The sequence below is a fragment of the Oreochromis niloticus genome, unplaced genomic scaffold (assembly GCF_001858045.2).
Source record: "Oreochromis niloticus isolate F11D_XX unplaced genomic scaffold, O_niloticus_UMD_NMBU tig00000744_pilon, whole genome shotgun sequence".
Taxonomy (NCBI): Eukaryota; Metazoa; Chordata; class Actinopteri; order Cichliformes; family Cichlidae; genus Oreochromis; species Oreochromis niloticus.
In genome coordinates this window covers 130,841-147,453 of record NW_020327232.1, presented here as the reverse complement: position 1 = coordinate 147,453, position 16,613 = coordinate 130,841, and the positions used below count along the sequence as shown (strand labels likewise).

At 45.6% G+C, this 16,613-nt stretch overlaps 1 protein-coding gene across 1 annotated transcript in view; it reads left to right on the top strand.

The window, feature by feature from the left end:
* Window positions 1-16,613, top strand: part of LOC112844690 (titin) — a 46,945-nt gene that overhangs the window by 17,433 nt on the left and 12,899 nt on the right. Inside the window, exons 4-5 of the mRNA XM_025904323.1 lie at window positions 6,942-7,280; window positions 7,449-7,766. Coding sequence (XP_025760108.1) covers window positions 6,942-7,280; window positions 7,449-7,766 — 657 coding nt within the window. The remainder of the gene's footprint in view (window positions 1-6,941; window positions 7,281-7,448; window positions 7,767-16,613) is intronic.

Genomic DNA, 16,613 nt, shown 5'->3' with positions numbered 1-16,613 from the left:
AGACTCTGGGTCACTGCATCTTGTTGCTGTGTCATCTTCAATTGGTCATGTGATTTTGACACGGCGGCACGTCTGTAGACGCCAGAGGGTTAAGACCAGGTTGACCACTAATAACTGTTAATTCTCTCCTACCTGTCAGCATGCAGAGTTTTTCCACCTATAACTACTCCACCAGTCAAAAGTTTTAAAACACCCCAATTTTTCCAGTTACTTACGGCAATTCAAGTCGTTCAGGTCCAATGAATACCTTGAAATGGTGCAAATGTAACTGCCAGAGGTTAAAAAAAAAGGTAAGGTTACCTAAAACTGAAAAATAGTGTACATTTCAGTGTTATGCAAAAAGGCCATTTTTAGGGAACACAAAATGGGTTAACAATTTAAAGCTGTTCTGCAGGATAGGATCAAGCCTTGAAATATATTGCTTCTCATTTTTACAGGTGTTCCAACTTTTCTGGATTACTCACAGGTCCCTCTGTCTGCATAAAAGCAGTGCTGGAACACACTGTGATACCATACCCTTGTGATCATAAGTTGAATAGTATTGTACTGCAGAAAGTCGTGTGTTACTAACAAAAATGGCAAGAAAAAGGCAATTAACAATGGGAAAGAGACAGACCATCATGACACTTAAAAATGTAGGTCTTTCCTACAGAGAAATTGCAAAGAAAGTGTTAAATATCCACACTCTACCGAGTTCTTTTGATTCCTCACTGGCATCTGATGGAAGACAACACAATGCTCAGTAGACCATTTTACAGTTTTCTTAGGCAGATGCATCCTGCATGACACTCTGCTGTGAATCTCGAAATGGCGGTGTGCGCTCAACAGTTTTATTACAGGCTGTCCCACTCAAGTCTAAACAACAGTGTTACACAAGCATTCAGTTGTCACGGTGCATAGCGTACTCATAGGCTATTGTCTGTTAGCTGCAAAGTCTTTTCTCAGCTCCGGCGGGGCTGCGACCTAGCCCTACTCCCTTCTAGTAAATTTCCACTGGCAGATAAGTGTGGATGAGAGTCTCCTACATTCTACCACTAAAGGACACGTAGACTAATACCCAGTGTTGGGATTAACGCGTTATTAAGTAACGCGTTACAGTAACTACGTTATTATTGTGGTAACGAGCACGGTAACTAGTTATTATGCCAAAACCAGGAACGCGTTACTCGTTACTGGGATTTAGATAGGCTCGTTACTCGTTACTTCGTGTGGTGGATATCGCGGAGCTTCCACAGATTCAGTAACATTAGCAAGTGGTGGAAGCCAGCAGGTGGATGAAGGAAAAGGGAGGCAAGAGGAGAGACCCGAAGCGGCCGCCGGTCCGCGTGTCAGGTGAACTGAACTTCAGGTAAGAAGTTATGACCTGCAGTCTATCTGAGTCAGATATAAACCAAGTTTAGGTGGAGTTTATTTTCGGTATGCTGACATTTTCGTACTGCGTGCTAGCTAGCATGATGGAGTTTCTATACAGCTGTGTGGGTGCTATGTTACTGATGTTGAACTTTATTTTGTTCATACGGTTAATTATTAGAGTTGCCAACCGTCCCGTAAAAAACAGAATCGTCTGGTATTCAGAGAAAATATTACGCGTTTCGTACTGAGGTGAAAAGGAACACAGTTTGTCCCGGACTTCAGCTACAATGAAAAAGACACAAAGCTGAAGCTGCACAGCTGCCTCTTCTTCTCTCATTCTCTCCCGTTTCTACTTCAGTCATGAAACTGATCAATGATCAGCTGATCGGCTTTTCTCTCTTGTTTATTTATCGCCCACTTTGCTCCAGAAAGAGGAAACCAGCGGATGTCGCGTTAAACAACAGCAGCACGTTTAAGCTTGATCAGCTGTTGTTAGAATTTATTTAATATTAATTTCTAGTATCAGCTGATGTTTGCTGGAGCCACAGCTGTAAAGCTGCTGGTCATGATATCGGTTTGGTTATCTGGTGAGAGGGAAACATGCAGATGAAACCAGGAGATGTCCTTACTGAATCATCAGAGCTGAACAGGTGATGGAGAAACAGGTTTACCTTTTAGGTGACATGAATGAGTTGAAGGGAAGTTATGAGCTGTTTCTGAGAGACAAATAACACCAGGATCCTTTTCTACGTAGCTGACAGCTGGTAACTGTGCAGGGGCGGGTCTAGCAAAGTGTTGCCAGGGGGCCATGTAGGGCATTAACAGGGAAAGGGGGGGGGACAAGGAAATAGTTTTCTTTATTATTCTCATTTAAAATGTCTCGCTTTTAAAAAAATAATTATCTGAATCTTACAACAAACAATTGATAGATTGATACATATATACCATCAGAACAGTGTACATCACTGTCACAACAGTGTTTATTTTCATTCAAAGGCTTTATGATTTTTCCTATAATGGTGGGCCGGTCTCTAGTCAAAATGCCCGGGACGATTTTTTTGTCCCAGTCCAGCTCTGTATGCAGCTCATCTGCAGTCTGGTGTTACCTACATCTTCCTATTCAGAAGGCAGAATTTCCAAGTTCTGAGTACAATCAAAAGCACCATGACTGCAGTTTTTGTGTTGGATGTAAAAAGCAGGCTAGAATCATGGCGGCGGTCAACGACGGTCCAGGCGTCGGATTTCTCTCGTGGAAATGTGCACATTATTTTTTCCTTTCTGTTGGTAGGTGGCACAGTGCACTTGTGGCAAGTAAGCAAGCTAGAAGACTGGCAATCTTGCTGGGTATCCAGTTACGGAAGCAACACCTTAACAAGAGAATTCTGAGTAAAACCAAAGTTACTTTCCCTAGTAACTAGTTACTCTGAAAGTAACGAGTAACTTGAAGTAACTGAGTTACTTTTTTAGAGAAGTAACTAGTAATGTAACTAAGTTACTAATTTAAAGTAACTTACCCAACACTGCTAATACCTTTATTATCAGGGCCACGTCCATTCAATACTACACTATATAATTATATGACACTTATTAATATAAACCATAGCATTGAGGCACTTCAGGTAATCTCATCTTAACAAAAGTCAAGGTGTCAGTGAGTACAGTTTCCTTCATCATCAAAGGCACTCAGAAACAAACTTTGACAGGCAGACGTCTTGCAGACGCAAAGCCACAACTGAATCGGAGGACAAGTTTCCGAGAGTTAACAACTGGTGTGGTAGGCAGCTCAAGGGACATCAGCTTCAAGCACAGCTTAATAGTGGTCATAGTAAATAAGTCTCAGTTTGAACTGTCAAGAGAAAACTTAAAGCTGCAGGTTTGACAGGATGGGTTGCAGCAAGAAAGCTAAGGCATTAGAATAAGACAAAGAGGCTTGCCTGGGCCATGAAACACTGCCATTGGAATACAGGAGACTGAAAGAAGGTATCATAAAGTGATGAATCAAAATTTGAAATCTTTCATCTATCATCGAGTCTTTCATCGAGTAGGTGAAAGGGTGTTTCCACAGTATGTAACACTACTGAACCAAAACAGCTACCACAGCATTCTGCAGCACCATGCAATATCCTCTGGTACGGATCTAGTTGGTCAGAGGTTCATTCTACAGCAAGATAATGACCTAAAATATAGTCCAACTCCAAGCTATGCCAGAACTACCTCAGGAAAATAGAACAAGATGGTGAGCTTGAAAACATGGAGTGTCCACCACAGTCTCCAGACCTAAACCCCATCGAGCTGGTTTGGGATGATCTGGACAGAAAAGTGAAAGCAAAGCAACCTACAAGGTCCACAATGTCATGGTCCTGTGTGTTTCCCAGTGTTTTCTGTTTAAGTTATATTTCCTGATTATTGGTTATTCGTGGTTTTGTTCTCTTGATGTTATTTGTTGTTCTGGTTTCTAGTTTAAGTGACTGTCTTCCTTGTGTTCCATGTGTTATATTCTTTCAGTCTGTCTGTCAGTGTCATGTCCACGTCTTTGTGAATTGTCTCTTGTTTCCTGTTTTATTTTGATAGTCCCAGTCCTAGGTGCAGTGAGTTTAGTTTTGCTTCCCCTTGTCTTGTTATGTATAATTTACCCCAGCTCTGTCTCCCGCCTGGTTCTCATTCCCTGATTGCACCTGTGTATAAACAGTGTTGGGAAGGTTACTTTTAAAATGTATTCCACTACAGATTACAGATTACATGCCCCAAAATGTATTCTGTAACGTATTCTGTTACGTTACACAATGAGACTAATGTATTCTGAATACTTTGGATTACTAATTATTAGAGATGGACCGATCCGATATTAGGTATCGGTATCGGTCCGATACTGACGTAAATTACTGGATCGGATATCGGCGAGAAATAAAAAATGTAATCCGATCCATTAAATATCAAAAAAAGCACCTCACAAAACTTGCGACACGGCGCAACTCGGCTCATAACCGTAGCAGTCGGAGCAGTGTGCGTCACGTGATAGAGCGGCTGTGTGTATTTGTAGCCTCACTAGCAATCCAGCAATTCATCTCCGAGGAAGTTATCCCAGAGAGAAGTAAAGCAAGTGTGTAAGTTCATCTCTGAATGTTTGTAAAGCGTACCTGCGTTAAGCTTAACCACCGATATATGGAGCGACTGCCTCTTCTCTCTCTCCCTCTCCTGCCGCTACTTCATGAAACTCCTTAATGATCAGCTGATCGGCTTTTCTGTCGCGAGTCCGTCTCTCTTGTTTGTTTTTGGCCCACTTTGCACCACAAGGAGGAAAACAGCAGCTGAACAACAGCAGCGCGTTTAAGCTTGATAAGCTGTTGTTAGAATTTATTTAATATTACTTTCTACACCAGGATCCTTTTCTACGCAGCTGACGGCTGGTAACTGTGCAGGGGCGGATCTAGCAAAGTTTAGCCAGGGGGGCCGATAGGGCATTAACAGGGAAAAGGGGGCACAAAGACATACTTTTCTTTCTTATTCTCATTTAAAATGTCGAGCTTTTAATAAATAATTATCTGAATCTTACACCCAAAGTTTTAATCTGATGTAAAATGTATAGAAGTCCATTACTGTATATAGTAACTGTTAAATGTCTAATATACTCCAGTAAGCTATAGTACTTTTTCCTTTGGGAAGATACCATCTGTGCAGTCTGCAATTCTGTAGAAGAAAGATGTTGAATCTATTTAATTATTCTTGAAAAATAATTTATTTCTGTGCATTTTTTTTTCACACTGCATCAAATTAAAGTTGATTATGTTGATTAAGCATCATGAGGTGGAGGGTGGGGGTGGTTCCCTTTTTTTTTTGCTGGGAGTTTGCAACCCTATTAGTTAGGTTGCTTAATATTTCTGCTAAGTACTCTTTAAAATACCAGAATAGGGAGGATGGAGTAGGTTTAAGTTTATTAGATTGATCAGTGTTGCTGAACTATGAAATACTTTGGGTGCAGTGTATTTTTTACATACAGGTATAACAGAATAGCTTTAGTGTTGTTGTTTATTTAAACTTGAGTATGAACTTATACAAAATGCAGCAAGATATTAAAAAAACAGTTTTATTGATTAAAAAACACACTATATCGGATTAATATCGGTATCGGCAGATATCCAAATTTATGATATCGGTATCGGTATCGGACATAAAAAAGTGGTATCGTGCCATCTCTACTAATTATATTATCATGCTTTTTACAACTACATGAATGTACTACTGCTGTGCGATTTATTACTTTTACTGAAGGTTATTTGCAATAACAATACCAACGAGATTTTTAAATCTTAATATAAAATGAGTAACAGTAGGGTGGACATTAGGTAAGGCTGCACTTTTTGCAGCGATCTCGTATAGAAAACTATTCCGCACGTATATAAAACAGGACCGCGGCTCTGAACCGTAGTAAAGGCACCCCTGGCTAATACGTCGGGTTCCGTGTCGGGCTCGTAGCTGAAAACTAGTTTTACTTTGTTGTCTGGGTCAAGTTTGCTAGTGAGAGACAGAGAGAGAGCTATGCCTGTAACACTCTGCCTATTGCCTTCTTATTAAATAACTTTTTAAATAGAAACTTTAAAAAGTATTTCTTCACGTCATTATGCGGGCCGCAAGTAGAGGTGACATGGGCCGCAAGATTGAGACACAGGCATTAGAGCCTCTTAATGCGTGTTTTGTTTGGGTTTCCACCGGCGTGGGATTACCAGAAATAGAGAGGGCACAGCCTAACATATGAAACAGGAAAAGACCGCCATGTAATCCATTCATTTCAACAAAGTAACTGTATTCTAAATACCACCTTTTTAAACGGTAACTGTAACGGAATACAGTTACTCATATTTTGTATTTTAAATATGTAACGGCGGTACATGTATTCCGTTACTCCCCAACACTGTGTATAAATCAGCCCTGTGTTTTCTCTCGCTTGTTACTGGTCCGTCCGTGTTTCTCCATGCTGTTCTTCCTGCTGGTCATTTTTCATGTTACATTCAGTCTCCGTCCCCTCATGTTCGGGTTTGTTGTTCAGTTCTTAGTTCTGTTTCTCACCAGCCTCGCTTTTGGTTGTATGTCACTCTCCTTCAAAAAGAGCTCACTTACATCTCACCTAGGGCCTGCTTTTTGGGTCCTTCATTCATACCTTAACATGGCTGTGACAGTTGATCAGAAATTTTATGCCATCAACTCTAAAAATGTCTTTTTAAAGTGAAACTTATGGATTTTTCTCATAAACGTCATTAGGAGCAGACAAGGACTTTGAGAACAAACATCTGATATGAGGATCTGTTGGTACATGAGGAGCTCAGAATGTTTCTTCAGTAACTGCTGTATTTACAGAGCTCACAGTGTTTGATGGCATTCATTACTCAGCTGAGGAGTTTTTGGTCCAGGTGTATCTGAGGTGTTAGAACAGCTGTGTTAAAGGAGCAGAAATACAGAAAAGGACCACAGAGAAGCGGAGAGCTCAGTGTGGACCTGAAAATAGGATGAAGCTACCGGGTACAGAGCAGGGGAGATGATGGAGGATCAACCTCACTCACTGACATCTGTTTGTCTCATTGTTCTCTCCTCAGATTACCCTTTGGAGATGGTGGAGGTGGAACAGGAGGAGAAGTCTGTCCTGTTGCCCTTTAACATCGATGAAGAAGATGATATTTCTCAGGATGTCAAAGTGGAGTGGAAACACCAAAACATGACGGTCCATGTGTATCAGAACAATGAACACCAGCATCACTTACAGGACCAGGATTACAGAGACCGCACAGAGATGAATGAAGATCCTCTGACAAGTAAAGACTTCAGTCTGACCCTGAAAGACCCCCAACTTAGTGACCATGGTGGCTATACCTGCACCGTCTACAACAAGGAGGGATACATCCTGCTACAGAAAGTAGTGTTACTAAATATCACAGGTGAGAAAAGCAGCTGTTTGTGCAGCCTCTCACATCAACACACAAGCAGTTCAGCTCCAAGTCAGAGAAACACTGAAAACAGGAGTGAAGAGCTGCTGGTTACACAGCAGAGGACATGATGGAGGATCAACCTCACTGATGTCTGTCTGTTTCATGTTCTGCTGTCAGTTCTGCAGGTGGAGATGGTGGAGGTGACCCAGGGGGAAAAGTCTGTCGTTCTGCCCTTCAGAATCAAAGACAACCTGCCTGTGGATGTAACTCTGCTGTGGAGACATGAAAATGTGACGGTCCACACGTATCAGAGAGGCCAGAGTCAGTCTCACATACAAGGGCACATTGAGATGAATGAAGAGCAAATAAAAAATAAAGACCTCAGTCTGACCCTGAAAGACCTCCACCTCACTGACAGTGGAGTCTACACCTGCACCGTCTACAACAAGGATGGACACATGCTGCTACAGAAATCAGTGACTCTCAGTGTCAGAGGTGAGAGTAACATCTGTTTGTCCACATTACAAATCCTCAATGAAAAAGATCCAATCAAACAGCCTGTGATGCATCATGGGAATGTGACATATGTAGAATCAGTGCAGGTTTGCTGTATGTGAGTTGATGCATACTAGTGATGTTTCGGTTGCGAACGAAACAGATCTTAGATCCAGATCTTTCAAGTGAACGACGTGAGCCGGTTCCTTATTGGGAGCCGTGTTTTGTTTTGTTTTTCCTTTCTCTCACCCTCTCTCTGTCTCGCACTTTTTTCCCGCTTCACTCCGCACGTGAGCCTTGTGCTTGCACTGAGTAGAGGGGGGAGGGGCGGTAGTTACACTTGCAGTAGCACAGGAACAGAGGGGAGGGAAAGAGACAGAAAGAGAGCCAGGACAACAACGTCAGATTAGAAAGGTATAGTGATCATCCACAACTATTTTCAGTTAATACATTTTATTTGAAAGCGCCTTTCAAAACACTCAAGGTCACTGTACACAGTAGAGTAAAAAGCAACATAAAAGCAAGGAGTTTACACTATCATAAAACATAAACAAATTTAAAATAGCAGAGTGGAGAGGTTATGTGGGATAAGCTATTTTGAACAAGTGGGTTTTGAGTTGGGACTTAAAGAGAGAGAAGGTAGAGATATTTCTTAAATCAGGAGGTAGGGAATTCCAGAGTCGAGGAGCAGAGCAGCTGAAAGCCCTGCTCCCCATGGTGACAAGACGGGGGGAGGGGACAGAGAGAGAAAGGGAAGAAGAAGATCTGAGACAATGAGATGGGGCAGTGATGTTAACCAGATCAGAGAGATGTGGAGGAGAGAGATGATGAATAGCCTTAAATGCATACGAGTATTTTGAAAGTGATACGATATTTGACCGGGAGCCAATGAAGCTGCTGCAGGACAGGAGTGATGTGGTGGATAGAAGGGTCCTGGTGATGATACGGGCAGCAGAATTCTGGATGCGTTGAAGCTTATGGATGGATTTTTGAGTAAGACCAAAAAGAAGTGAATTACAATAATCAATCCGGGAAGTAACAAGGCTATGGACAAGAATGGCAGTGGCATGTGAGGTGAGAAAAGGACGGAGACAATTAATGTTGCGCAATTGAAAATATGCAGACCGAGTGACATTATTAATGTGTGAATTGAAAGATAGAGTACTGTCGAGGATGACACCCAAACTTTTCACAGAGGAAGAAATGGAGACCGGCGAGTTATTGATAGTAATAGAGAAACTGTTGGTTCTGGATAATGTTGATTTAGTGCCTACTAAGAGGAGCTCGGATTTATTACTATTGAGTTTAAGAAGATTAGAAGAGAACCATGAATTTAGTTCAACTAAGCAGAGGGTGAGGGAGGATGGGGGAAGAGCAGAATCAGGTTTAGTGGACAGATAAAGCTGGGTGTCATCGGCATAACAGTGAAAATGGATATTGTATTTACGGAAAATATGTCCAAGCGGTAGAAGGTAGATAATAAAAAGAAGGGGCCCCAGGACAGATCCCTGGGGCACGCCAGTGGTCAGAGGAAAGGGCTGAGAAGTAAAGGATTTGAGTTGAATGAACTGAGTGCGATCAGACAGGTATGATTTAAACCAGGCTAGTGGAGTATGGGAGAGACCGATGGAGGCTAGCCTACTGAGAAGAATGGAGTGAGAAATAGTGTCGAAGGCAGCGCTCAGATCGAGGAGGATAAGAATGGAAAGTAAACCGGAGTCAGCTGCCATAAGAAGATCATTGGTTATTTTTATAAGTGCTGTTTCAGTGCTATGGGAGGGGCGAAAACCAGACTGGAACTGTTCATACAGATTATTATTAGTTAAATGTGAGTGGAGTTGTGTGGCAAATATTTTCTCAAGAATTTTTGAAAGGAATGGTAGATTGGAAATAGGCCGAAAGTTCTCAAAATTATTGGGATCTAGACCAGTTTTTTTTAATATTGGGGTGATGGCGGCAATTTTGAGGGAAGCAGGAACAGTTCCAGTGGTAAGTGAAGAGCAGATGATAGAAGATATGAGGGGAAGCAAAGAAGGTAGACATGCCTTAACCAAAACTGTGGGAATGGGGTCTAGCTGACAAGTAGAAGGTTTTGACTTACAGATGAAATCTGAAATATCAGTAACCGAGGGGAGCTGGAAAGCAGAAAAACAGTGTGATGGGAGAGGAATTACACAGGAGGAGCTAGATGGAACATCGGAAACCAGGTCTTGGTGTATTTTGTGAATTTTCTCGATGAAAAATAACATTAAAGAATCACAGAAAGAAGACGAGTAAAGGTGAGTAGGTAAAAAATCTGGTGACCTGAAAGAAGAGTTGAACAGTGAAAACAATATCTTGGTTGAGTCATCTTTTGAACAGATAATGGTGGAGTAGTATGCAGATTTTGTTTGATTAATACACTCCTTATAATACATAATATGATTATTAAACATTTCCTTGTGGATATTCAGACCAGTTTTCTTATAAAGGCGTTCAAGTTGTCGTCCTTTTGCTTTCAGGAGCCTGAGTTCAGCTGTGAACCAGGGTGCTGACTGAGAGAATGATACAGATTTGGTTTTGAGTGGGGCAACAGAGTTTAGGATACTATTGAGACTAGAGTTATAATAGGAAACTAAGTCCTCTTGGGTGAGCAGGTTATGAAAATGCAAATGGCTAGAGAAAGCAAAAGAAAGAGTATCAGGATTGATTTTCTTAATATTCCGAAAAGAAATGGTACGAAGGTTCTTGGTTATAGAAAAGGTCATTTTGACATTGAAAGAAAGAAGCAAGTGGTCAGAAATTAGCAGTTCATCAGCTTTGCAGTTAAAAGGAGTGAGTCCAGAGCAACAAACTAGGTCCAAAGTATGGCCCTTAGTATGAGTAGGAAAGTTTATGTATTGTTTAAAGCCAAAACTATCGAGGCAGGATGAGAAGTCTTTGGTGAGAGGATGATCACTGTTATCCATATAAATATTAAAGTCTCCCAGGAGTATTATATTAGGGGAAACAGTAGCTATGAGAGTCAGGAGATCAACAAAGTCATTTATGAAGACAGAATTAGACTTTGGAGGGCGGTAAATAACAGTTATGACAGTTGGAACAGGTCCTGACAGTTGACAAACAATGGATTCAAAGGAACTGTAGACAGGTACAGACAACGGCGTGACTTTCCAGTTCTCGCGATAGATTACCGCGAGACCTCCACCACGGCCGGACTTACGAGGTTGGCAGGTGTAAACAAACCCCGGGGGGGTGCAGTCGTTGAGCGGCGAAAAGTCATTGGGCTGTTGCCACGTCTCGGTCAAACAGAAAAAGTCAAACTTACGATCTGTGAGTAGATCCCGAATTAGATGACCCTTGCTCGTAAGCGAGCGGATGTTAAGGAGGCCGAAGTTGACAACGGTGTTGTCTGACTGGTCAGAGGTGTTAGCCGACCTGGGCAGGGTGGCTAAAACACTGTGGTCAGCAGCCCTGTCGGAGTTCCGTGGAGGACGACGAGAAGTGGACCAGAGGGTCTGTATTGGCTTAGAGTCGTCATGGTGAAAATTCCGACGAGAGCCTCGGTGAATGTACTTTCGGCGAGGGAGGAAGGCGATGTCTGTGTGGAGATGAAGCGCAGCCGGCGATGGAGAAGCCAGGTGAAAGCGGAGACGGAGAAGCTCGTCAGCTGAGTAATGGTGAAATCCAGCACTAGGTCGATAAGCCAATGACATAAAAATCCAGACCCACACGAGCAAGACGCAGAACCTGCCAGACCACATCATGCATAGTCAGGTAGGCCAAACAGTCAGGTGTACGGATCGGAGGGAGACAATGGCCAAAACAAACAGGCAGATGAACTAGACCCAAAAAACTCAGGCACTTGCAAAATTCGCTGGATCGCCAGTAGTATCAGCAGAAGGCAAGGTTTAAAATTTGTTAAGATGTATCAAAGAATATACAAATAAAAGATAAAAGATAAAAAATAAAAATATACCGGTGAGTAGCGGCAGCAAGTCGCGCCAGCGTTCACTCAACCAGAAGTTAAAGATGATAAAGGATTCATAAAGTTTAGTCATGCAGTGAATCCTATGTATGCAATTCCAAGCAGTAAAACACTCTCCCAAAAAATCATCCCAGGCCCATATGACAGAGAATGTGCATCTTCTTTTTGTTTTGCATATTTTAATTTATATTTTATTGTGTTGTGGTTTGTAGTGTTTTGTGTTGTTTCACTTTAAATTAGTTTAAAAGGAAAAATCTGAAAATGTAAATAGTTAAATGTGAAATGTAAATAGTTGGTTTTTGTATTTTATAGTTTATTTATTACATTTTATGTGGAGTGAATAAATAAAAGTATATTTACAGTGGCAAATAGAGACAAAGCACGTACAAACTCCAAAACACAACGGAAGTGCTCCAGTGTTGAGCTTTTGTTACCTAGTGGCTACACAAGCCAGGAAGTACCAACGACCGGATTTGGTGTGTGCTAGTAACAGATAAATGAAGATTTTTTTTAAATTATTTGAATATATATATGAGTGTTTGTATATAAATACACAAACCATACACATATGCTTTCAATTGTGTAATTTAAGTGATCTAGGTAGCTCTGTTTTGGAAGTTCAGTTAACGCTAGAAATGTGCTTTGGATTTTGTACGTGCTTTGTCTCTTGGGGCAACCGTATATATATATGTATACATATATATATACATATGTACATACAGTGTTGGGGAGTAACGGAATACATGTACCGCTGTTACGTATTTAAAATACTGTAGCGGGTCAGGGCTGTGTTCGGGTTCTGTTATTATAGTTCTGTTTAAACTTATGTTTGTTTTGTTGCCATGGTGACAGGTGACGCCCTCTCGCTGCGACGAGGTGGCCTTCCGGGGTCAGAGGGCGCCCTGTGGGTTGTTGCCGCGCTGAGCAGGGAGCTCGCGCCTGTGTTGTCGGCAGGGATTAAATAAACGGGTGCTCCCGAACGAAACCTCTGTCTCCTCTGTTCCTGAGCTCGCCACATTGGTGTCAGAAGTGGGATAGCTCACCCTCGCCGGAATGGAGAGAGACACTCAGAGGCTGGAGCAAGCCGTCGAGGAGAGTATTCGCTGCTTTGGAAGCCGGCGATTAAAGAGAGAGGAAGCTAGCGGCCATGTAAGTCCACCGACGGGTCCCGACGGCGCGAGCGCACCGCGGCGGCGGCCCGTCGCAACAGACGCTGGAGCAATGCTTCATGGGCTGCCTCCGTCGGCCGACACACCGGGCCCCCGACAGCAAGCAGTGATGCCTGCAACGCCAGCTAAGGTACCGAAATATAACGGGCTAACCCCGCTAGAGCCCTACCTCTCACAAGTACGGCTAGCCGCGAGACATAATGGCTGGAGCGACGAAGAGGCTGCCACACACCTAGCGCTAGCATTGGAAGGAGACGCACTACAGGTACTCCTTGACCTAGCCGCGTCAGAGCAGCGTGAGCTCCAGGCCCTCACCATAGCACTCGAGAGGCGATTCGGGCAGCGGCACTCCACTGATCAGAGCAGGGAGCAGCTGACCAACCGGAGCCGTAGGCCGGGGGAGAGCCTGGGCACTTTTGCAGCGGATGTGTTGCTGTATGCTCGTCATGGCTACCCAGAGTTCCCAGCAGCAGCCCGTGAGGAGCTTAGCCTGCATGCTTTCCTGCGAGGACTTTTCCCGGAGCGACTACGCCAACACGTCCGCCTGGCCATGCCTCAAACCCTCCGTGAGGCGCTCCTTGAGGCTGAAAGGGCCGAGCTGGTGCTCACCTCACCACCTAACCAGCAGGTGCGCCCCCCAAACTACCCTCAGATCAGAGCCGCAGACTATGACGGGGAGGGGGAGGTCCCGGAGGTATGCCAGCTGCAGCCCTCAGCGCCCTGGAGGCATCCCCGTCGACCGACCGACCGCTGTTACCGGTGTGATGAGCCTGGCCACGTGGCACGTGACTGCCTGGCGCCCGCCCCGAAGGCCAGAACTATGTGGCCTCAGGGGGATGAGAGGGGGAGCGTCACAGCGAGGGGACCACCGCTCCAGCGTCCTGCCCCCCTCCAAGAACGATGCACGGTGGCGGGCCTAGTCGGGCACCTCCAGGGACTCTACCTGAGCTGCTGTGTTGAGGACCAGCCCTGCCAGGCCCTGGTGGACACGGGGTCCACCATTTCCCTAATACGACCTGGTGTGTTTCCCGGAGCATCCGGGCCGCTTGTGATGGGTTGGTCACCCACCGACACCCAGCTGATGACAGTGACGGGGGAGAGAACTGACATGCTGGGGAAGAAACCGTTGCGGATCCGAGTGAAGGATCTGGAGCTGGTGCATGACTTCTGGCTTGCTGACATCCAAGAACAGTGCATCATCGGCCTTGATCTGCTGACCCGCTGGGGGGCCTGCGTTGACACCGCGAAGCTGGCTATCACTCTTGGTACAGAGACTCTGGCCCTCCAGTGCGGTCAGAAGCAGGGAACCGGAGACTGCAGGCAGACTCGGCTGGTTCAGCACACCATCGACACCGGCTCTGCTCAACCCATCTGTCTGCGCCCACGCCAACTGCCCCTCTCGAAACGGCAGGGAGAGCGGGCCCAGGAGGCACGGGGCGTGGCTACTGCTCAGGCCACAGCCGGCGGAGGGGGATGGCTCTCGTTGACCATGCAGCAGCTGAAGCAGGAGCAGGAGGCTGATGCTACGTTGGTTCAGGTGGGGGCCTGGCTGGAGGCAGCACGACGCCCAGGCTGGACAGGGGTGTCAGGACAGGGGCCCAAAGTGAAGGCCTACTACTCCCAGTACAACAACCTGGAGACCCACGACGGCCTCCTGTACCGGAGATGGCGGGCCCCCGGGCAGGGCAGAGATCTCCTGCAGTTGTTGGTGCCTCGGTCGCTGCGGTCGCAGGTGCTCGAGCTCGTCCACGGCTCGGTGGGGCCGGCCACTATGGAAATGCTAAAACTCTCCGCCGTCTCAGGGGACGGTTCTACTGGCCTGGCTGTCGACGGGATGTGGAACGTCATGTGCACTGCTGTGACACCGGTACGGCACGGAAGGGCTCCACTCAATGCTTCACTGCCCCCCGACAGCAGCATCGGGTGGGGGCCCCGATGGAGAGAGCGGGAGGAGACGTCCTAGGCCCTTTCCCCGTCCCCGAGGCAGAGAACCGGCGCGTGTTGGTGGCCAGAGACTGCTACAGGAGGCTGAGGGAGCGGCTGCAGGTGGTTCATGACTACACCCGCCAGGCCCAGGCCAGCGCCGGAGTACGACAGAAAAGGGCCTACGACACTAAGTGCCGGGGAGGGGCTTTCGTGCCTGGCGACAAGGTTTGGGCGTACTGCCCGTTTCGCAAGAGAGGAGTGTCCCCCAAGCTCTGCAGTCACTGGCAAGGGCCGGCGGAGGTCGTGGAGCGGCTAACGGAAGTGGTGTACCGTGTTCGCATGCCGGGCCCGGGGCGCCTGGTGGTGTTGCACCAGGATAGACTCTCGCCGTACCGACAGCTCGCTCCGGCAGACACCGGGGCAGGGGACGCTGGTGACACCCCAGGTTCTGATCCGAGTGACTTTCCCCCGCCGGTCGAGACCGGCCGGTGCGCCAGAAGAAGGCACCCGGACACTTACAGGACTTTTTGTGGGGTAATGGGGCTGTCGGGGACGACTGACCCCTTAGGTGGGGGCTATGTAGCGGGTCAGGGCTGTGTTCGGGTTCTGTTATTATAGTTCTGTTTAAACTTATGTTTGTTTTGTTGCCATGGTGACAGGTGACGCCCTCTCGCTGCGACGAGGTGGCCTTCCGGGGTCAGAGGGCGCCCTGTGGGTTGTTGCCGCGCTGAGCAGGGAGCTCGCGCCTGTGTTGTCGGCAGGGATTAAATAAACGGGTGCTCCCGAACGAAACCTCTGTCTCCTCTGTTCCTGAGCTCGCCACAATACTAAATATGAGTAACTGTGTTCCATTACAGTCACCGTTTAAAAAGGTGGTATTTAGAATACAGTTACTTTGTTGAAATAAATGGATTACACGGCGGTACTTTCCTGTTTCATATTATCGCGAGTCAGGACTGTTTGGGTTTGTTTGACAGCTGTGTTCTGTTATTCCAGGCGGCAGCGTTACGGTTGCCATGGTTACAGGGTGACGCGCTCTCTCTCTGCGTGTTTCCTGGGTGAGAGAGTGCCTTTTTGTTGTTGTTGTTGTGCTAAGCTAATAGGCAGAATGCTACAGGCATAGCCCTAAAGAATGTAGCATCATGGACAGTGTAGTCCGTGCTGCAGGGAGAACGGACTGCCATACCCGTTATGTGTCTGTGAGCAAGAGGAGGGAGAAAAAGGAAGTGGAAAAGTACGAGCTGTCACCGAGCAGAAACGGGAGCTGGAAGCATGTAAATATAATAATAACCACTGCAGCCAAGAAGAGTGCCTGACGAGCCCAGTTGTAAGTAAGCTATTAAGACTCGACTGTACACTGTGTTCGTGTTTTCCTCCGAAACAATAACTTCCGTTGGAGCAGCCTTTCAACGCCTCTCTCTGTCTCTCGCTAGCAAAGTTGACCCACACAACAAAGTAAAGCTGGTTGTTGGTTACGAGCCCGACACGGAACCCGATGTATTAGCCAGAGGTCCCTTTACTACGGTTCGGAGCCGCGGCCCTTCAGTAACAGTAATAAATCACACAGCAATAGTACATTCACGTAGTTGTAAAAAGCATGATAATATATTAACTAATCCAAAGTATTTAGAATACGTTACTCTCATTGAGCAACGTAACGGAATACGTTACAAAATACATTTTGGGGCATGTAATCTGTAATCTGTAGTGGAATACATTTCAAAAGTAACCTTCCCAACACTGGATATATATGTATGTACAGTGGAACCCCGACTTACGAAATTA